The 22,957-nt window shown below is 38.9% G+C and overlaps 1 protein-coding gene across 1 annotated transcript; it reads left to right on the top strand.

The window, feature by feature from the left end:
* Positions 1–2,273: 2,273 nt before the first annotated feature.
* Positions 2,274–22,713, top strand: grhl2b (grainyhead-like transcription factor 2b). The gene is made up of 16 exons (XM_034704959.1): positions 2,274–2,648; positions 5,087–5,276; positions 5,487–5,554; positions 6,954–7,347; positions 8,106–8,152; positions 8,298–8,454; positions 10,396–10,507; positions 15,684–15,778; positions 18,527–18,685; positions 19,361–19,418; positions 19,539–19,678; positions 19,758–19,795; positions 19,979–20,070; positions 21,438–21,523; positions 21,629–21,693; positions 21,776–22,713. The coding sequence occupies exons 1-16, from the start codon at positions 2,629–2,631 to the stop codon at positions 21,888–21,890; spliced, it is 1,836 nt and encodes a 611-aa protein (XP_034560850.1). The 5' UTR covers positions 2,274–2,628; the 3' UTR covers positions 21,891–22,713.
* Positions 22,714–22,957: the final 244 nt, after the last annotated feature.

Below are 22,957 nucleotides of genomic sequence, written 5' to 3'. Positions count from 1 at the left end.
TCATGCAAACATCTCCATAAGACATCAAATCAGTTTGGAGGCTGCATCCCAGCCCAGACTTTCCTTCCATTGTTAGTGCGTTGCATTGTTAGCAGCAGCTTGAAGATGAACTGAGACATTTCAGAGCTGCAAGGTTAATACGATTGATGGTTCCCCTATCTGTGAGAGACTGTGTGAGAAAATAGTTCAACAATTTATAGCACAATTAAACTTCTACTGCTGAGTCAAGCTTTACATTTATTAATGATGGTTCAAGAGCAAAAATGCTTGAAAATCTTATATTAAGTAATTTCTGAGAATATAAAGTATTTTTTTCTCTAATACAAATAAATTGAAGAATAAAAGAGTATATTAATTAGTCATATCAAGTGCTTCAGATTTAGGCAGAGTATTAATAGAAATGCATAATGTGTATTCCTATTTAGCATTTCAAGATCATCATCCAGAACCACTACTTTACAAACCTTTAAGAGACATCGTACATAACCTACTACACTTCCCTTGATCTTAATGAACAGGAAATTACAGGGAAATAAATATCAATATTTTAATTATTTTTTTTAATTCAGTTCCTGATTTAGATATTACCATGTTTGGTAACAGTGAAAGCCCTTTTAAATGTTCCTTTAGGATCAGTTCTGATATATTTCTACTTATCTATGATACTAAAAACAGCAATACAAAAAAACAACATGGCTAGTTGGGGTCTGTAGTCACAAATTGTTGTGTTCCACCTCAGCAGTTCTTTAGCATAGTGTGACACACAGAAATACAACACAAACACAAACCCACACTCTATTTGCTCTGACGGGGTGATCCCAAACACTGGGATCTCTTCATACAATGGCTTCATTAAGGGGACAATGGTATTGTGTCTTTTAATGACTGGGGCTCCTCCCTACCTTATGTCTGCTCTGAGATTACCTGACACACACACACACACACACACACACACACACACACACACACACACACACACACACACACACACACACACACACACACACACACACACACACACACACAAACTCATATCAACCCCTTTTTGAAGATTCAGAGGGGGGAAAAGCAAAATGGATGGAGGACCTAGGTGATTGTCAGTTCCATCTGTGACATTTCGCCAGTGGTGGATAGTAGCAAAGTAAATTTACTTGAGTACTGTACCTGTACTTTACTTGAGTATTATTTTTTGGGGAAACGTATTACTTTTACTCCACTCCATTCAGAAGACAATTATTGTACTTTTTACTCCCCTACATTTCTATCAATGCTCTAGTTACTCACTACTTTAGCTTTGAAGTCAGCTCATGAGTTTCCTTCTCTTTTCTGAAATCTGATCCCTAAGACAGTAAGATGTGTTTGTGTAGTTCTGTTTGTCTCAGTGGTTTAGTCGTACCTATATATCGTGCGTCTCCACAGTTGAATGTGGAGTAAACACAGAGCAAATTTCACTCAGATCAGGCAGTTCATTTAGAGGTGGTAATGATGGCTATAATTCTCCACCTGAGCACCCATGTCCATATCTTCAGCCCGTGTTAGAGGTCTTTTAAATGAAGAATGATACGTATCGTTAGAAATGTTCTCCTTGTTTCCAACTCTGCCCAAACACACAAACATTCACTGTCCAACCTGAGAAAGTGTGTTGAGCTACATAACATTCCTTTCATTCCAGATGAACATTTCAAACTAAGTTGTCTGTGCTTGGAGTAACTTAGTTTTTTCTTTGTATTTCCTCTAATTTCTGTATTTTTTCAGAGATTTCATGTAATGGTTTCTAAATAAACATGATGTAACAGAATGTACTCCTATGTATTTTTGACTGCACTTTTGTATTTTGAAAATCCAAAGTTTTGAGATATTTTAAGAGGTACTTTGAATATTTAAGTATTTTTAAAAGCAAGTACTTCAGTACTTTAACTCAAGTAATAATTTGACAGAGCAATTTTCACTTGTATTGGAGTAATATTTGACCAGGAGTATCTATACTTTGGCTTAAGTAATAAAGCTGTGTACTTTGTCCATCACTGCATTTCACAGTCATGTGTACGGGAACATATTAGCTGAAAATCAATCGCTTCAAGATTTGAATCCCTGCTGAAGTATTTGCTTGTTGTATTTCCCGGTTTTCGGTGTCATGGTGCCCTCAATCCCGTCTTCTCCTTTGCTCGCAGGTGAGGTGGGCCTCTATGTGCCTCTCCAACCCTCTAGCCAATTAGATCTCAGCTTCGTTCTGCTCGAACCAATCAGAGGTCGTCTCGCCCTCACCTTCAATTCTTCTACACTGAAAGAATTTTAGCCAAAGTTGACCCGCTGCCATTATCAAAGCAAACTTAAGGCACATATTATAATGCGTGGGAGCAGGATATGTTAATATATTATGTTACAATCTGCGTACAAAGTGAGCACGAGACAGGTAGAGTGACTGGCAGCTGGGGACAAAAGCGGCTTCACCTGCCAGGTGAGGCGGAGGAGAGACAGTCAGGGGAGCAGAGGGGCAGGGAGAGAAAAGAAGCGGGGCGAGAAAAGTCGACTTACCTGTAGACCAACTTCTGGCAGCTCGCTCACTCTATTACCTGCTCCGACTTGAAAGTCCAGTTTCACAAGGAAGAACCGGAGAGGAAGCAAAATATGTCACAGGAGACAGACAAGTAAGTGATCGAGCTCGCGTAGACGATCCGTGATACTTTTCACTGCATGGAAACACTTTTTTTTAAACAATCATTTGTTGTTTTTTTACTCTTTAATTAGAAACACTAATTTAGATCATGTTATAGGATAAAAAGAGTGTCACTTACTTGTGATGTTGTTGGGTTTTTTGTTAAATTTCTGATTATTTTGAATATTCTCCTGGAGGAAAAGTTGTCTAAACTTCTCGGTGCCGTGGATTTCGTTAGAGCTGAATTCGCCATTTTTGAATGATGATGGAAAAGTCTTGAAAGTTCACTAACTGGATAATTTTACACTTTCAAGTCTTTTACATGAAAATAGCACTTTTTCCCTCCATCTGTGAATTGCTTTGCATTTTATGTCGTAAGCCTGATGAGGCGATGGATGTTCCTGTGAATGAGGACAGTTTGCATGTCGGCCTGTTGTTCAGTCGCACCAGAAACTCCTTTATTCATAAAAAAGAAAAGTCCGTAATCTGAATACTGCATAAACTACAAGAACCAGACATGCACTTTTACTCGACTTTCATTATGCTTTAAAATGGATTGGGTTTTAGAGAGTAAGTTAACTCAGCTTAATTTTGAATATTTATCATATACAATAAAATATATATCCAAAAAATGTAACTTTGCATGGGATGACTTCTTGCAAACATACTTTTTGATTGTCTTTATGAAGTTTGGAACAACTGAAGGCCTTTTATTAATCTTAATTCAGTTTTTAATTATTATTTTTAAATTAAGACACGTATAAAAGTGCTGATCACTTCTTCTTAATGTTATTGTTATTCTTATTGTTATTAGTATTGTGTCTATTATTTGTATTTGTATTTGTATTTTTATTTTTATTTTTATTATTATTATTATTAAGTAGCAGCAGTACATTTTTGTTACATCAAGTATTATTATTTATTTATATTTTATTGGCATTCACAGGATTTTACAACATCGGTGTACAATACATTTATAAGTGTCTTTTATATTGTGTCCTCAACAATGCACAGTTGATGAAAGCTTCCATGAAAAGCATTAAGTATTTTATATCTAGATATGAAGTGGCTAAACATTATTAAGGTTGTCAAATGTGGTGATTTTTAACACATTATTTGGTCCTCCGCTGCGTTGCAGTGAAAGATTGACCACAAACGACCACAGTTATGACACACAGTGTTAATATTGACTCAAACCCATTAGAGGAAAGCTGTTCCAATCATAATAGCATCCACAGTGAATGTCTTTTACTTCTGTGTCAGACATTTACCTGCTGGCCATAGAGAAAGTGGCTGGAATTAGCAATTCATTGATGCTTATTTTAAAACACTTTGTTTTATTTTTAAACTCAAGTGACTGGATAACATTAATCAGCATGAATACGATGAGAAAAGATACTAAAGCAAAAAAAAGAAGAATTATACCTAAATAAAAAAAAAATACAATCCAGTTGTGGTTAAGCAGCTTCATCCTGGGTGTTTTAGCCTCTTTTTCACCATCATGCGTTTTTCTTTGAATGTTTGCATCAGTATGTCATCACAGGTTAGAGGCGAGAGGAACAGGTTCTTGATTAAGCAAACAAGAGTTTATTTCAATCAGGGAAACATTAATAAAACAAACAGTCATTGCATATTATAAATCTATTACCAGAGTTTAAACGTTTTCAGCTAAGAATAATACGCTTTTTATGTATCGTATATATATGTTTTTGTCAATAGATAAATAGTATTGTTTTGGGCCTAAATGTATGTAAAACATACTCAAAAGTGTTTCACAAAACAGAAATGTATGCACTTAAATGTCTTGTTTTTTCATTGACCAAAATATGTATTATGTAGAAGTAGAAAGAAACCAGAAAGTAACACAATGCAGAAGCTGGGATCAGATATTAAGGACTCTCTTTTCTGAAAAGCAAACCAAAACAAATAATGATAATCAAAATAGTTTGCTGTTACATTAGTAGGTCAAGTCAAATAAGTCAGACAAATTAACAGAAGCCAAAAAAAAAAACAACTTGTAAAATAATACTTTAAGACTTACAGGAAGTTGTTCCATCACAGTGATGTTGTTCATTGTAGATTAAGTGCAAGTTGACACACTCAGAACCTCTCTTGTGATTGAGTTCAAAGCTGTGTTGTGAAAACACTGAGTGTTTAACTGGTCTGTGATCGTGACTTAAGTGGGTTTAAACTGAAGAGAGACAAACCCCTGAACACACGCAACACACACAGACACAAAAATGGCAATGGTGTCAATTTAATTCCTTATTTTATACAGAAATATCAGAATAATGATGACAGCCGGATCTTTTTTTACTTTTGTTATAAGCAAGCAAAACACACTTGTTACAAATAGAAAAATAGAAAAGCAACCAATCAGTGAAACCTGGCAGGTTAATTGATCTCCTTCATTGTGTGTGTGTTTGTCAGTAAGCGTCTGGTGGTGGTGGTTCCAAACGAGAGCTCATTCCCAGCTGTGCGGCGAGCGTACACCAGCGAGGACGAGGCATGGAGGTCGTACCTGGAGAACCCGCTCACAGCCGCCACCAAGGCCATGATGAGCATCAATGGGGACGAGGACAGCGCCAACGCCCTCGGCCTACTCTACGACTACTACAAGGTCTTGGACACATAGAGTTCAATGTTCACTTATACAGTATAAGTAACGCTCTTTCGTTTTGAGGCCCTTAGACAAAAATAAATACATTAAATGAAAATCCCCCAAATAATTTAAAACTACATCAATGTTGTGCAAGAATACTGATTTATATTTCTGACTGTCTGTAAGATTGAAAGGTGTTGAGCATCCTGTGCTCCTCTTTTCTTCCAGGTGCCAAAAGAGAAAAGACTTATTCCAGTTCCCAAAGTGCCTGAGATGATCGAGGAGCAGGAGAAGAGGTGGGTCACAGTTGTTCATGTACAGACAGAAAGATGTAGAAAAATGCCAAACATGTGGACTTCAGCAAACATTTTTAAGTAATGTGTGGAATTACATCCTGGAATTTAGTAGTAAAGGAGAGTTTTTTAGGAGTAAAAGAGTTTCATTTGAGTATTTGTAGCTTGTAGGTGTGTAAATATTACATGAGCAACCGAGTTTGTGAGTGTGAGAAGCACTGATGTTGATCTACAGAGGCTGGTCTGGGTGTGTAAACACATCCTGATCCCTGCAGAAAACACAGGAAATGTAGAAGAATTGATGATACAAAGAGTTTAGGAAACTAGAACCTATTTAGAGAAGAGTTGTCTTGTTTTCAGATTGTAATAGGAGAAGCAACCATCTGTAGATAGGGAGGACGATGAACAACTCTAGTTTATCTAAGCCCAAACCCTGGTAGAGTGAATCCATTATGGAGCTGACTCAAGCTATTCTGTGAGCAACGTTTACCATCACGAATACCACTGTGCATAAACTAGACCCACTCACTAGCACAGTGTACTATGTGCTACTAGTGGTACAATAATCAAAGAGAGCAGGTAGAACAAGTTTCCAAAAATGCGAACCCTACAATAATTTAAAGTGCCCTTAAATATTGTCATGAGAAAAGCACAACTTACATTTTCTTTCATTGTCACTCCTCAGAAATCATTATTCGTGTTGTTAACCTCTAGCCAACATATGAAATCAGATTCAGACGATCACGAGCAAATAGGATTATTTGTAATCGGTCTTAATTGATGACTCGCTGCACACCTGGTGTGTTAAAGCCCAGCATAGATGAGTGTCGTAGTTTGGAATCAGTAACCTTTTTATATTGTGAGTCTGTTAAAGCATAATGAAGTTCTGCTTGTGTCTCAGTGTGTGATTACACATTCTGTATCTGCGTGATAGCGGTATCTTCACACACACAGTGCTTTTCAGGCACGCCAGCTCATCTGCCTCACAGTTATCCCGTCTCACCCCTGTAACGCCTCTGTTACTACCTCCAAAGCCGGCACAGCGGTGGGATGATTTGGTCCCATCATTACAGCAGGGCATTCATACTGAAGATGAGACGTTACAGGAGCCTTGATACAGCAATCAATATGAGGGCAATTGACAAATCTGTCTATGGCATTACACAAATGAATAGGGGACTCACTCAAAAAGAAAACTGTGCTCTAATGTGTTTTATTAGGCCTTGTAAAGTTATAATGGTTTTCCACCCTCCTTCTTGCCTCTGTTTCTTGTATCAGTTCTTTTCCCAAAGCAGGGTTCATCTACCTCCAAATATGGTTCACCAAACTAGTTCTACTCTGAGTAGCTCACATGAATGTGCTCTACAGCTCCTAAAGCATTAAAATCATGTTTTTTTTCCAGGACTACTTTGCAGAGCAATCACAGCGGCCAAAGCGAGACGGAGATGTTAGACAACCGTGTTCAAGTCCTCAAATCTGTCCCAGTCAATCTTTCACTGAACACAGAGCACCAGGAGACCAAACGAGAGCAATACAGCAGCTCAACAGGGGCGGCTGGAGCTGGGGCACCGTCTGGAGATGGAGGCCCACAAGCTGTTGCTGTGGTGAAGGCAGAGATGTACGCGCCTGTCTTCATGACGGGAGGCGGGCTTCACTACAGGGTGGAGGGAGAGGAGTCGGCGAGGGTGATCTACGAGCAGAGTCCGTATGAGGTGACCACGCTCAGCCACAACTCGTACGTGAAGGAGGACCAGCAGAGTCCACCTGACAGCCCGTACGAGGAGGAGAGAGACACGGTGAGAGAAAACACCACAGAGAAGCAACTATGGAAAGATATCTTCTAACATAGCTGTACCCTCATGAGGTTTTAAAGTTGTTCAAAGTAAGCATCGTTTCATCAATCATTTTGTGTTGTAAACATGTCAAAGGTGAAGAGGTGCCTCAGGTAGACAATGGTTCAATCTATCAAAACCCAAGCCAAACACATTATTATTGTCAAAACATTTTTTGTTCTTTGTACTTCTGGGTTTATTGTCTCCTATTTGTGAGTATTACAACCTGTGGAAAGATGTAGAACAGGAGGACATTTTAGTGTCTGTACATTTTGATCGTTGTCCCCTCAGGTAGAACTACCTTCATAGAGTCTATTTTTGCTGTTAGTGTAACACTAACACGTTTACCTCCTCTGTCTGCACTGTCGTTGAAGGCACTCTGGAAACTGTAGACAGATCTAAGACTGATAATGTGAATCCCAAAGAGGAAAATAACAGCAGCAGAAGATTTAATGTCACACTGTGATGATCTCTAACAGTATTTGCGAAGGTGGAGCTGTTATGTAATTGTACGTGAAGACAGATAGATATTTGATTACGAGTACAAAGGTTGCCAAACAGGAATCTACACGTCGTTGTTACTTTAGATCTCTGTGTATCATTATTTGTGGCACTGAACTGTTTGTGTTTGTTCTCATTTACAGCATTGTTTAAGCAGTTCCTCTCAGGCCATATTTTCTTGTCATTATGTCAAATGATTTCCTCTTTTTGTGTTTTGTCAGCGTTCACATCTGGCTGCAGATGACTTCTTATTTCACCAGGAGGGAGTGTAAGTTACTCACCATGCAACCACTCAGTGCATTTATCTAAGGCAAACCTAAAGAAACCCAAAGAAGCACAATATCGTGCATCCCACAGTAACATCTCATCACACACTATCCTCACTGTCTGTATATGTGTGTGTTTGTGTGCAGTGACAGCTTCCAGTACACGCTGGACGCCACTCGCTCCCTGCGTCAGAAGCAGGGCGAGGGACCGATGACCTACCTGAACAAAGGCCAGTTCTACGCGGTGACGCTCAACGAGCTCAGCACCAACAAACGCCTCCGTCACCCAATCAGCAAAGTCCGGGTGAGCCGATCAATACATGATGATGTCATTTGATTTGTCATTTGGCCTGATTATCCCTCAAACTTAATCATAATCAAACTCATGATGTCTTTGATTTCCTTTAAAAGATTGTTATGACAGTTATTATCTAAGGGATGATATGTGCAGCTCCATGTCAGGGTCTTGTCTCACCATGTCAGGATTCTGTTTCGCATATGTGCTTATTACCTGTCTACCAACTTTAGATCATACAAGTTGACACTCAGTATTGATTTAAAAATGTACTGTATTCCTTTCAGCCTACTTGCAGGTCTACTTAACATTAACTTCACAGCAGTCTCAAAATAGGCCTGCTTTGCTGTAACAAATCACATTGAACTTCACATTTTCATTCAAAAAAAGTGAAAACAGCATTTGCATCCTCAACAATTGCAGAAAATAACAACAGCACCTGTACAAGGTCCTCTTCCCAGTAACTTTGAAAGTCTGTTTGGTGCTTCTTTGAACTCAAACAGTCTTTAAACAATGCTAAAGCCCATACCCGTCGTGGTCGCTTGGAGTCTGTTTTCTTCAATTTGGTTGATGTCTCTTGGACTCTCTTTCATTAACATCCCTCACCAGTTTCCCTCCTCTCTTTTTCTTTTCTTTGGTGGCGAGTGGTCGGCCACAAGGTTAATATCGTTAATAAAAACTAATGCAATAACGAAAACTAGAGGTGAAAAAACATTTTCGTTAACTGAAATAAAAATAAAAACGACCCTTTACAAAAAAGATTACTAACTCTAGCTGTATTGAGTTTACAAAACTAACTAAAATTAATTAAAATTATAGAGAAAATGTCTTTAGTTTTCGACTCTGTCAACATATCTCAAACATAAACTCAGTATTATATGTTTTATGTACTGTTGTTGTTGTGACCATTTTTTGTTAGATACAATATAACAATAAGTGATACATTTTATTGTTTTATGTGGATTGTTGTTCATCTGTCCAAGGTGATTACATTTTTGAAAATGGTATGATATTTTGAGTTTTTATTACATGCTTTTTGTAACCTTTTTCAATCTCGCCCCTGACAACTAACCCATATTACAAAAAAGACTAAAACTAACACTGAAACTAATAAAAACTAAACTAAAATGAAGCATTTTCAAAAAAATTTAACTAAACTAAACCAGCAAACTCGCTTTAAAAACTAATTAAAACTAAACTGAAATTGAAACCAAAAGGTCAAAACGAAATAGAAATAAAAACTAATGAAAAATACAAAACTATAATAACCTTGGTCGGCCGTTAAACATAAATCAAAACTTTTGTTTTCCTCAAATAAATACTTTAAAAATATCATCGGACCGACTTACAATGCTAATGAAAAAAAGCTAATGTTTTTGCTTCAGTGCCAATGTGGAGAGATGAATGTGCCAGAACTCTTTTCCGTGGATTGATTTAACATGAGGTGTGATCAGGTGATCCGTGGCGTCACTTTCTATTAAGAATAAGAGTCAGATAATAGAGTCAGAGAGAGTCATCAGATCAAAGTTAATCAGCTGAGTCGCTGCTGAGGCAGAACAGGTCTGAGAACAACTGCTCACAGAGACAAATGGATGGATAATCTACAGTTAAGGAGCTGGCACCAGATTTTTCTGTAGTGATGCTTGACTACACAGGAGCAAGAATTACAGCATGAGCAGTGGCTCAAAATGTTCCTTGTGACTCAGTAGCTCTCGTTGTCTATACTTCATTAATGTTGCTTCCTCTGGCCTTCTCAGACTTTTATTACACAACACTGCTGCATTGTCAAATCTAATAACTGAACTGGGTTCAGTGTTTTGCATTTATAAATAGCCTTAAAGTAATATGCAGGAGAAAAGTGTCATGGTGTTGCAAAAAACTGGTGCAACTTCATCCCGTCACTCTAAAGCTTCACCATCCAAATTTACCTTGAGTTTCATCCTTTTTCAGAGTGTGATCATGGTGGTGTTCAGCGAAGACAAGAACAGAGACGAGCAGCTCAAATACTGGAAGTACTGGCACTCTCGACAGCACACGGCCAAGCAGAGAGTCCTGGACATCGGTGAGACTTATCGCTCCTTCTTTAAAAACTTTCCTGTACTGTGAGTTACAGAAAAGTTTTCATTGTATGTATAAATGAATCAAAACACACACATGAAAACACAATGGCTGATTTATGTGATTGCAAATGCTGGAATGCACTCAGCTAAACAAGGCATGACCAAACTGAGAGCAAACAAGCCCCCACCAAACCGTCTGCCTGAGGCTGTTCAGCTGCCCATTGCCATCCACACACACACAGCTGAATCCCCTAATGTCTAGGTGTTGCTGAAACACACAACCCTAAATCCACATAATCCCTGTGACACTGTCTGTGAGATTGAGCAAAACAGTCACATAAGAAAAATCACCCGATACATCGTCCCAACTTTCGTTTTTCCAGTCAGTATTTCCCACAGGTGTGTGCTGTCTGTCCGAAGTCTCATGTTTGTATCCTCGAACCTTTGACCTTGAGTGTGTTGTAGTGTTTTCAGTTGATGGATTTGAATGTGTACCAACCTTTTCTACGCAATGTTGAATAAGTGTGTGTGAGAAGCTTGTCGGCGGTTTATGTTTGACAAGCTCAGGCCTGCTAACACAGGTAGAGAGTCAGCGGTATGTGGGAGAGTGGAGGTGGATGGGAGTCACACACACATTCACACACCTTATACACAGCTTGTTGGGGCAGGGAGAGGAATGCTCGTCACACTGTTAGCTCGGTTGTTTTTGGTCTGTTGGAAGTTATTCTCGCCCAATTTAGATCTTCATCATAATTCATGTTTTTACACGAAGCAAGTAAATCCCTAATCATCCTACATTTCACACACATCTGATACAACTGTTTTTCTTCTCATGGACGTCACGGGAAGAAAGAAAACTACTACATTCAGATGCATGAGATCACTTTTAACTTTCCTGTCATTTTCAGTTTTTTCTCTTATTCACTGTTATACTTTCTCCCACTCTTTTCTTTCATTAAAACATTTTGCCACAGCATCAAATAAAACATGTATCAACATATGGCCAGTCATTGGAGATATAAACAGCATTGAATAAAAGTTTTAGTAAAAGAAAACATAGTAAAAATAATAGCATGTTACACACAAATAACATTTTAAAAGTTCCCTTTGCCGAAAGTTGGCTTAGCACAAATGCAAGAAGCCAACAACAAGACACTGTCAAAACCTTACCAGCATCTCCAATGCCTAAATATATCATACGATTTTAATAAGTTGACAAAACAAAATCTTTGCGAGTGTAAAAACAACTGCAGTTCCTCAAGTGTCCACTTGACACTGACTTCAAATCAAAGGAATCCTAGTTTTTCAGAAGCTCCTTTCACAGCAGAATTAAACATGTCTAGAACAAAAAATATCATGGTCATTTCTTAAATTGTACTCACTGTTTTTGTGCGTTTTTTTATTACTCATTTGTAGGGGTGAATATTGGCAAGAACCTCATGATACGATGCGCATCACGATACTTCGGTCACGATACGATGGTATCACGATATCACAATATTGTGATATATCACGATATTCCACACAGTTAACGAAGAAAAAATAGAAATGGTGTATATGTAAATCACACAATATTACTCAAAATGAAAGGACAAATTAAGTCAAAATTAATTTGATTGAAAACAACTTTTCCACTTTATTGTTTTTGAAATACTGAAGTCGTACTTTAGTACCAACTCGGCTAAAATAGGAATTTTTATTTTTTCAAAAAAATCAATATTAAGAGTTGAAATATCGATAGTATATTGGAGGTCAAAGTATTGCGATATATTGCTGTAACGATATTTTTTCACACCTCTACTCGTTTGTTATAAAGACTAAGAGTAGGGGCACAGCTGAGCTCTCAACCAAGCGGCAACCTCTGGTCTAAAAATATGAGTCCAATGCAGAATTGCTAAAAACTGCAGTTCATCGAGGATCCGCTTGAGGCTGGTTCCGGAAGTCCCGGAAGACACATACACACCAATTCAAAAAAGACGATCTTTACAGCAGAAATAAACATGTTTACAGCCTGGTACAAAAGACGAGTGTAGTTCAGATAGCTCATTTCTCGATCGGAATACACTGTAGGGGGGGGCAATTTTTTTCTAAAGCAGCAATTTGGAAGATATTGAGATTACAAGTCTTCCAATGAGAGGCACAGCTGACTTGATTGACAGGCAGGAACACTGTAGCTGTTGGCTAGGAGGCTGCAAGCACGCCTCTTTACCTCACAATCACTCGACAGCAGCAACATGGCTGCCGGTGACGATTGGCCTCAAAACAACGCTTCAGAAACAGATGGGTGACGTCACGGATATTACCTCCATATTTTATACAGTCTATGATCTGCACATTTGCTTTTCCTGCACCATTAAGACTGATGTTCAGCATAGCAAGATAACTGTTTCAAGAAGCTGTAGGTGACACTGAGGGAGCCAAGGTCTCGCCTTAAGCATGTTTTCTGTAAAGACTGAGCTAACCCTAAGCTACAGGAGGCATAATATTTTATTTTTTCCAAAATGTACTCATAAATGTTAAACTAACTGGCTCATATAGGGCTTTTCTAATCTTCTGACCACTCAAAGTCCCATTCACGCGCATTCAAACTGTACTGGCTATCCCACTGGGAGAAGTGTCTTGCCTAAGGATACTGCGGCATGTGGACTGTGGAAGCTGGGGTCGAACTGCTAAACTTCCAATCCAGAGGCGATCCAGTCTACCACAGATCCACAGCTGTATTTTATACAGTCTATGGATAAGACTGGTGTCAGTCTTTCAATCTTACTCTAAGTAAGAAAGCAAAGAAGGGCATTTCCTAGCATGTTGTGAGTAAACAGCACATTTAAAAGAAAGGTTCAAATTTACTTTAAAGTCAAAGCTGAAAGTTCTTCAATACTGTCTCAGAATTGTAATGATTGAAGGACAAAAAAAGAGGTACGGTGTAGAGGACGTGTGTTATCTTTCTGAGCGTGATGCTGTTTAGTGTCCTGTTAGGTGAATTTGTTTGTGTAGTTGATCTAAAGATAGGTAGCATGCATCTAGAGCATCATACTGATACTGATACAGGTGAACTTGTAGCTTTCCCTCTGTGCATTGATAAACACAGTTGTGATACGCACAAACTTCAACCTAGATCCTGAACAGCAGCTTAAAACAGAGTCTGGTTCAAGATGAAAAAATGTCTTTATTTTAACTTGATCCATCCTGGGCTTTTATGTCCTTGTCACTTATGTTAGGGCTGCTAATCAAAATTACGTTACAAATTGATTTAGTTGTGAATTATTCTCACTTTACTGTCAGTTGGGACTGTAAATATTGTGTAATTGTGCAACCAAAAAGTCCAAGCTGAGATATTCAAATTGCATGTTGTTAGACAGGTCTTGAGTTTGTAACATAAAGAATAAAAGATGAACAAAATAATTGCGGATTTATCTTGTATAAATAAGCTCGGGACGGTGAGTTAAAGGTGGTAAATCTCAAGCAGCTCTGAAGGTCAAATGACAGACCCCTCCATCCGTTTCTTCAGATTCAGGTCAGGCTGTCGCTGGATGCAGCCTGTAACCCGACGCTGTCCAGAGAGCTGATTCAAATAGTGGTGGAAGGTTTGTGTGAGTGTACGAGTGTGTGTTTTAGGGGTGGGGGTTATCATGCCCCTGGGCCACGTCACAGAATGGATCATTTGAATGGGGCTGTTTAACGAGGGGAGTCTGGCAGAGAGGCATGTCTCTACCTGCCCCTGCTTCTTTGTGCACCTGCTATTAAAGAACCAGGAAGTGTCGCTGTAACGACAGGTTAGGATGATGGAGGAGGTCAGAGGTCACTGAAGGAGAGGGTAATACTCTGAGATATGAGCAGTAGAGTTCTTGTAGGAAGGATGAGCAACTTCTTCAAGACAGTCTTCACAAAATATGTGTTAGTGTCAGGATTGCAGACAGACAGCAGTCTTTTAATTATCAACAACAGCTAGCAACATTTTGGATGCTTTCCAACACAGACCAACCAAAATGGGATTTTGCTTCCCCTACACCTCTCAGTGGGGCAAAGAAACTGCAAACATTTGCTTTCCGGCTCAGTCCCACAGCTTTAAGTAGTTCTGTTTAAACAAAACATAAACATAAAAGTGCAGTCATTCAATTATTTAAACAAATACCATTAAATAGATTCTGAACCCAGCTGGGAGTTGTAGTTTTCAGCAAACTTCAATATACAGACCCAAAGCTGTATTTGTTGGGGACTACTTTCAGCTGTGGATGAACACAAATCAAAGAGCTTTATTTAGCATGGTGAAAAGAACTTGTTCGAAGTTCCTCTTTCAGGAGCTAACATGCTTTAGTGATATGTGTGATGTTTTTAAAGTATTAAAAATTGGGGGTAAGTTTGAAAGTTGATATCTTTTTAGTTGAAAGTGCTACAGTATTCAAACTGTATGAAAAGGTTTCCAATCTCAAATGCTTTACATAGTCAGAAATAATAACAATCAAGCCGCCATGTGGTCAGTTATCAAATGTCTTGTAACCTTAATATCTTCAAAAGGAAAAAGGCAACTCCAACCAAAAAACTTAACGTGTTCCTTTCTGCTGTTAATGGGACTTTCTGGGCTTTTGGAGCCAGCCTCTAGTGGACACTTGTGGAACTGCTGTATTTAGCTCTTCTGCATTGGCTCCATATTCCAACAAGGAAGGTTACTGTGGAGATTTCTGATCAGTTCTGTAGCGATGCAAACATGACTTCTGACACCATGAGAACCAGTTCTCTCCAATCTCTTCAAACAACATTTCTACACCAAAGTTATGATATGTTTGTGCTTTTGATCATTTTAACTCTCTTACTTGTACCTTGAACTTTTTTGCCTGTAGTTCTGCAGTCTATAGTCACTCGGGTTAACAATACACGGCTGATGTGTTCACCTGACTGACTTTTAATGCCCTCTTCAAAGCCATAAAGCCTCCTGTGTTCCCCTCCACTGACTTTGAAGCCTTTGAGAGATTGTTTGCTCAAGCAGATAAGGTTTTATCTTATAAAATTGAAGCGTGCCATTTGATTGCTTATCTAAACAAACAATAGCTATCCGCTTTTGTCAGTTATTGACCAATTTGTGTTGTGTATAACAGCTGATAGGATGTCCTGTACTACCAACTTTTGAAAGGTTGTTGTGATTGTAGAAATATGAATAGCATTCTTTTTTTATACCCACAGCTGATTACAAGGAGAGCTTCAACACGATCGGCAACATTGAAGAAATCGCCTACAACGCCATCTCCTTCACCTGGGACGTGAATGAAGAGGCCAAGGTACAAACACAAATACTACAGTCGTTTGAATGTCACTGTAATTTTCCCAGAAACTGGTCCCCTGTATTTACTCTTGCTGAAGGTGTGTTGTAGATGATAAAAAAAAAGCTGTGGGACAGGTTTTTTTTCTTGATGATTCAAGTGTTGGCAAACAAATGCACTCACTTAGAAAATTAACTGCCTGTGATGCAAGTTTGTTAGATGTAGACATCACTGACACTTAAAGCTCATAAAAAAAGGGGATCAGATTGTCAACTTTTATCACGACACAAAAATGAATGTCTAAAGGAGAACCGCTTTGTCTAAGAGGTGGTTGGCAGAGTTGTGTACTTTGGCTGCGTTTGTCGTCTTTGTGTGGCCCTCTCCTTTGTGGCCACTCCTTAAATGGAGCCACAACACTGTTTGAACTCCAGAGGCCCCCAAGGGCCAACACACACCAATCCCTGTCCCCACCCACTGTTGTTTGTTTTGCCCTCATTTCTGTGTGAATGTGGCTCCGTGTGTTTGTGTGTGTGTGTGTGTGTGTGTGAATGTGACTCTGTATGCGTGTGTGTGGGAATCGGTCTCTGTTTGTGTGTGTGTGTGTGTGTGTGTATGGCTCTTTCATTGTAATAGCCGCCTCAGGGACAAAGACGTTGCTGGAGGAAATCCAAGCACACTTCTCTGAGGCAATATTGACTTTTTCTCTCGTTCTCTCTCTTCATCTCTGCTCACTCGCTCTTAATCTGTGTGACTGCTGAGCCTGAATTTGTCAGGAGCAGGTGTAATGACCAGGTAGGTTATTGGTGCCTGCCAAGCGCTTTTCTGCGTGTAGATCTTTACAGGAAAAAGAAGTATAACATCTCAATCAATTTTTACAAAGTAAAAAGTAGGAATTTGCATAGTTATGAGTTTAAGGAATACTAGAAATTATAACAAAATAAGTGTAGTTTTGATTTAGTTTTTTAATGTTGTAAAAAAAAAAAAATCTCCTCAGTTCATCTAGACCTGTACATTTACTACTATTTGTTTGTTAAAGGACAGCTGAAGAGAGACAGGAAATGTGAGGAGTAGATAGAGGGGGAAGACAGCAGCAAAGGGTCATAGTCGTGAGTCAAACCAGGGACCGCTGCAACAAGGACTATAGTCTCTGTGCATGGGATGCATGCTTAAACCTCTAGGTCAACAGTGCCCCTCCCCTTCATGTTATTGACATGAGTTGAAGGGCTTCAGTACATTGAGTTCCGTGAGTTGTAGAGGTTTATCAGGGTACATCCCACACTCGTGATTTTTAATGTAGAAGTGGATACAAAATTAAAGTCTAAGTACTTGAAAACTTTAGATAAATAAAGACATACAGTATTATGATGTGTAGTTAATCCTAACAGTTTTTATTTGGGGTGAGTTTTACAATTATGAATGCTTAAATATGAAGTAACATGTAGTTTTCTTTAACATTTACGGGGACTTTGAGATATCTGAAAGCTCTCCAACAACATAGGTGAAAAGGACTTTTGTTTGGTTCTAGCTCTAGCTCATAAAACTAAGCAGAAATCATGTTAAAGCTAGGGTTGGTAGTCACCGAAAACTAGCATGAATTTTTGTATTTTGTTTTTTTTGTTACAAACTGCAATTCATTTAACGTCTGCTAGAGGCTGACTACAGAAACAGAAAACTACATACACACATTCACAGAAGCCGATCTATACAGCAGAACTAAACATGTTTACAGCCTGGTTCAAAAAACGGCTGAAGTCTGCATTGCTCATTTCTCTCTTGGCACTCACATTGGGTGAATTTTTTTATAACACAACAGTTCAGAAGATATTAAACTTGCGGGTTTTGCCTAAATAAGGACATGACTATATTGACTGACAGGCGAGAAAACTAGCTGTTAGTGAAAAGGCTAAAGGCCCACTTCTTTAACTCACACTAACTCAAAGGAAGTTAGGTCTGTCAGCATTTCCAACACTAGCATGAATTTGAATGTAGCATTTCCTCGGGACTCCGTCAAAACCCTCCCCCCCTTCCACTCGGAGCTCCTCCAAAACAATGCCCCCTCTCACATGCATGAGCACCGCTGCTTCGCGACCATACGATCGTGACTGATTCAAAACCGGTCCTCAGCACATTGTTTGTGTCAACTCATGTCTCACTCAGCGGTAAGAAAACACCAAAACATTATCATAGTGAAAGTTAAAAACACAAACAAACATGAAATGTACGCGCAGGAGGCGGGCAGAATGGCAGGAAGGGATTTGATTGGTTTCATAATTTGGCTCCTGATGGCAGGGGTTGGTTGGTGTTTTCCCAGGTTTACTCCGGCTGTAGATAGCGGCTTTGTTTCATTCTTTTTTAAGAACATATAATGTATTGATTGCCATCGGGACATAAAGATCATTTTAACCATCATAACAAAAAGTGTATCTTAATCTGACTACCAACCCTAGCTTTAATGCACGAGGCAATGCATTCCAGTCTTTATTCATCATAGATGTTGTCACGTTTATTAACCTCATGTCATTTCAATTGAATAAAATATAGAGTGAATCTGTATATTTGCAGCTGTTCTGGATGATTTCTTGGGCAAAATTGTGTGCAAAAGAATGAACAATTGAGAAAGTTTATAGTACAAAACATCAGACATTGTACAATACATGTGATTAATTCTCATTTTTTAAAATTAGAACCAAGAGTTTTTTTTACCAACATCCTTAATAAAGTGCTGAGTTTGTAAACCTGTGTTGTTCTCCTCTGTGTCCACGGCAGATCTTCATCACAGTGAACTGTCTGAGCACAGACTTCTCCTCTCAGAAAGGGGTGAAGGGTCTTCCTCTGATGATCCAGATCGACACATACAGCTACAACAACCGCAGCAACAAACCGCTGCACAGAGCCTACTCACAGATCAAGGTCTTCTGTGACAAGGTGAGAAATTTGACCTCGGCCCATCTTTTGTTAATCTGTAAAGTCATGCCCTTTTCATTAACATTTAATGATCTATAAAGGCTGGGGTTAAGGATTATATTTAATATACTACAGAAAAATGCTTGTTTTAATTTCAGGGTGTTTTAAAACAGCTGTTTTTATTCAAACAAACTGATGGATTATAAAAAAGGATTGAGTAGTTTTAAAGGAAAATCAGGAGGAAGCTAAAGTGCTACCAGAGATACATCTGCATTATTTCCTAGAGTATTTTATGTGTCTTTACTTCTCCATTCAGACACTGGGAGCTAAATTAACTGCAGTTCATGTGTTATTAAGTTATCTAACACAAGGCAGAATAGTCACAGGTGCTTTTCTGTGATTCATCCTGAAAAATATTTTTATTGGATCCTTACCATAAAAATGCTGCAGAGCATATTTAAAATATGCTGTAGTGTCTTTGTGCAAAATTCCCACCCATACAAAAGGTGGAGAGAAGAGGTAAAATAATGTCATCAGCTCTCCCTCTAGTGGCGTCCACCTGCCCCTGCACCTCCACCTGCACAGTGAGCTGACAGATACACCTGTGCTTCAGACTCTGAACGGTTTTGAAAGGAGGTTCTCTGTGTTTGCACAAACTGATTTGTTGAATATGAATTTGTCTTTTGTTGTTCTCAGGGAGCAGAGAGGAAAATAAGGGATGAGGAAAGAAAACTGTTCCGCAAGAAGTCAAAAGGTACTTTGAGTTGCATTAAAAATGTGATCTGTTTTGTAAAATGTTGGCATCCAAATCAGAGAAAATGACACATGCTGATATGGTTTTCTGTTCCTTTACAAATCGTGTTCCTTTACTCAGGAAAAGACGGAGGCATAGGTGTAATAACTGCTCAGAAGAAGCCCGACACCACCTTTTTCAAAACCTTGACTGACCTGGAGGCTCAGCCTGTTCTCTTCATCCCTGATGTTCACTTTGGCAACCTGCAGAGAGCCGGACAGGTAGAGCATCGCTACAGCTTTTTAAAAAATTTTTACGAAGATCTCAAACTTTCATTAATCCTGAATTATTCATTCCCAGGTTTTCACCTTTAACACAGAGGAAATCGAGAGAGAAGGGTGAGTGTGTGCATCAACAGGAAACTTAATTTACATCCTCTCACACTACAATAAAGGATGCAAATCAAGAGGGTCCAAGATACCAAACATTCAGAGGAAGAGCATGTTGCCACACATGCAGACACAATGCATACCCTCTGTTTGTATGGAACATGACACTTGTGTGTTTCTGTGTGATCTCAGGGGTGTGCTGGTGAAGAGGATGTTCAGGTCGTCAGAAGAAGATCTGTGTCCGTCACCGCACAAGCAGATCAAAGAGGAGACACAAAAGAGAGGTACGAGACGGCTGCTTCCTGAGGAGCTTTGATTTGATCACATGATCTTGTATAGCAGGAAGAGTCTGACAGGACGTCATGCAACTGCAGACGTTCAAGTCTGAATTTTTCTGAACATTTTTATGCTTCTCGTTTAAAGTTATTTTTTGACCTAGAAAGATAGGTAGTCTGTGAGGGTACTTAGTCATCCAGCTTATGGTAATTCACAGCTTGATCCAAAAAGGAAAATGGACTTCTGGATTGGATTTCTACCAAGTCTGGTTGCCTTTTCAGATCAAACTTTGAAAAAGATTGGTTGAGAAAGAAATTTCTATCAAGTATTTGAAGTCATGCTGCCATTGGAGGTAGTCACAGAGGAGTAATGGGGGGGAAGGTGTCTGCAATGTGTAGCGTTGGTCCTAGCAGGAGCGGAACAGCACTGTGTGTATGTGCATGTCTGGGTTTGTGTTACATGGAGCTCTCACTGTGCTTACACACTGCACCTTTTGTGCGTCCACAACACTGCAACTGTTTTAGAAATATCATTTTCAAATACAACACATGACAGGCCCCGTTGGCCTAGCGGTCTAAGCCTGTGGCCCATATACAGAGACTTTAGTCCTCGTTGCAGTGACTCCCACTTTCTGACCACTTGCTGCGTGTCTGTCCCCACTCTCTGTTCCCCGCATTTCCTGTCTCTCTTCAGCTGTCCTATCCATTAAAGGCGAAAACGCCCCAAAATAAAACTTAAAAATAAAAAATACTATAAGTGTTTGCAGCTATTTAGGGGTTCACGTGACCATTTTGTTCATTCATTCCATAGATTGCATTACAATTAGCTGAAATAAGTTAAGATTAGATTCAACTTTATTTTGTTGCATATAGCTCATGAACTGAGACATCAAAAAAAATGTTAAGCATCGAAACGGAAGTCGAAAAAGCAATAAAAAGAAGAATATATTTATGCAAGACAATTCTGGGTTAGCAGACCTGAAACAAAGACAGGTAACTACTAACATGCAGACTGTAGACTTGATCTTTTTGGTCTTTTTACTTGCCTTGAGGTGAGTTCATAGTTACAAATTTAACACATCACTGTGTCACAAGTGATGATGTGGACTTGATTTATGGTTTTATATACGCTTGATAACTAACAAATTAACAGAAAGAGAGGGGAAAGAATCCCTTGATAATGAAAGTAGGATGTGATAATCGTATGTTATAAAGTTACAGACATAAGCCACATTCTTTGGACACAACTTCTAATGAAAAGTGTCTGCATGACAGACTGCTCTCTCTCTAAGTGTGGCTCTGTATGCTGCATACACATGTATACACATCATATTCAGCTCACAGTTGAAGCCTTATCCTGCCTCATCTCTCTGCAGTGCTGCTGTATGTACGAAAGGAGACTGAAGAAGTGTTTGACGCCCTGATGCTGAAGTCTCCCACGCTCAGAGGACTGATGGATGCTGTGAGTGATGTCTCTTTGATTACATGTGTGAGAGAGAGAGGAGCTTCAAATAACTTTTCAGCACAATACCTGTCTAAAGAACTGCTCTCATTTCTCAAAATGTAGATATCGGAGAAGTACGGCTTGCCCACAGAGAGGATAGCCAAAGTATACAAGAAGAGTAAAAAAGGGTGAGTGTGACAAGAGATTACAAATTGGAGCTTCATGTTGTACAAATAAACAAAATGACAAATATAAATTTTTGTGTGTCAGGATCCTGGTGAACATGGACGATAACATCATCGAGCATTACTCCAACGAAGACACCTTCATCCTCAACATCGAGAGCTACGCAGAAGCCTACAAGATCACGCTGACGGAGATCTGACGGCTCTTCAGTCGACCTGAAGGACTGCAAAGACAAAAGAGATGCTGTGACTGCTGGTTGGCCAAAACGTACAGGCTGCTTTTGATTGGTTCAGAAGATGACCGACAGTATTGAAGACAGTCTGTCGGGAGGAAGCTGCAACGCTCTGAGGTCAATGACGGCACACACACTGTCCCCTCTCTGAGAAGAAATTCTAATTTTGTGGGGACAACAACACAAATAATGAGGACATAGTTGAAATTCATATGAACTGGTTATAATTACCTCTTCATTGTACTCATGAGGTGAAATCATAGAGTACAGATCCACGTTCTCCACTTTTGATGAATATTTTTGTTATATACAAGAATTTGTACTTTATAATCCTCAGTCTGTACAGTCTCATCTTTTGCCAAACACCACATCAGTTTAGCCTCATGAAATGCCTGATGTATTATATGTAGCTTGAATTAGTTGGTCCTAAGTGACATAGCAGCATCTTTCATGCCAGTCTTATTTTTGTTAGTTGTGTTATTATTTATTATTGTCAATGTTTTCAATTTCTTTAGCAATTTATCCAATATTTCAAGTACTTTTAAATTAGTTTTGTTAGACACCCTCTTTAAGAGTACTCAAGGAGTTATTAAGTGGCATATCCCTATTTCACAGTGATGTAAAATTAACATTTCAATATAAAGCATAGGTGTTTATTTTGGACCTTACATGAGATGAGATGGTTTATACTGAAACAACTTCTGAGGAGAGAAAAATGGCACTTGGTTGTTGTGTAGCTCTCATGTCATTGGGCTGTGTTGAAAGAGGAATAAAGATTTAAACATAAAAAGATCTTTTTTTTAAAAATGTATTTGTGTTTGTATAAGGAGCAAGACTACTTAACAATGCTGCCGCTATCATTTCTGTGAAACTGTATGAAGGGCACAGCAGGTTTCACTACACACTGATACAAAGGTGCTGCCCTTTAATGGCAAAGAGCAGTTACTGTAAAAGGTTTAAGAGTTAAAGTTAGAAAGCTTTAACGCCTTTTTACGGTGTTTCACTTTGCTGTTATCTGAAAGTTATTACATTAA

The sequence above is a fragment of the Notolabrus celidotus genome, chromosome 16 (assembly GCF_009762535.1).
Source record: "Notolabrus celidotus isolate fNotCel1 chromosome 16, fNotCel1.pri, whole genome shotgun sequence".
Taxonomy (NCBI): Eukaryota; Metazoa; Chordata; class Actinopteri; order Labriformes; family Labridae; genus Notolabrus; species Notolabrus celidotus.
This window is presented reverse-complemented; position numbering and strand designations above follow the sequence as displayed.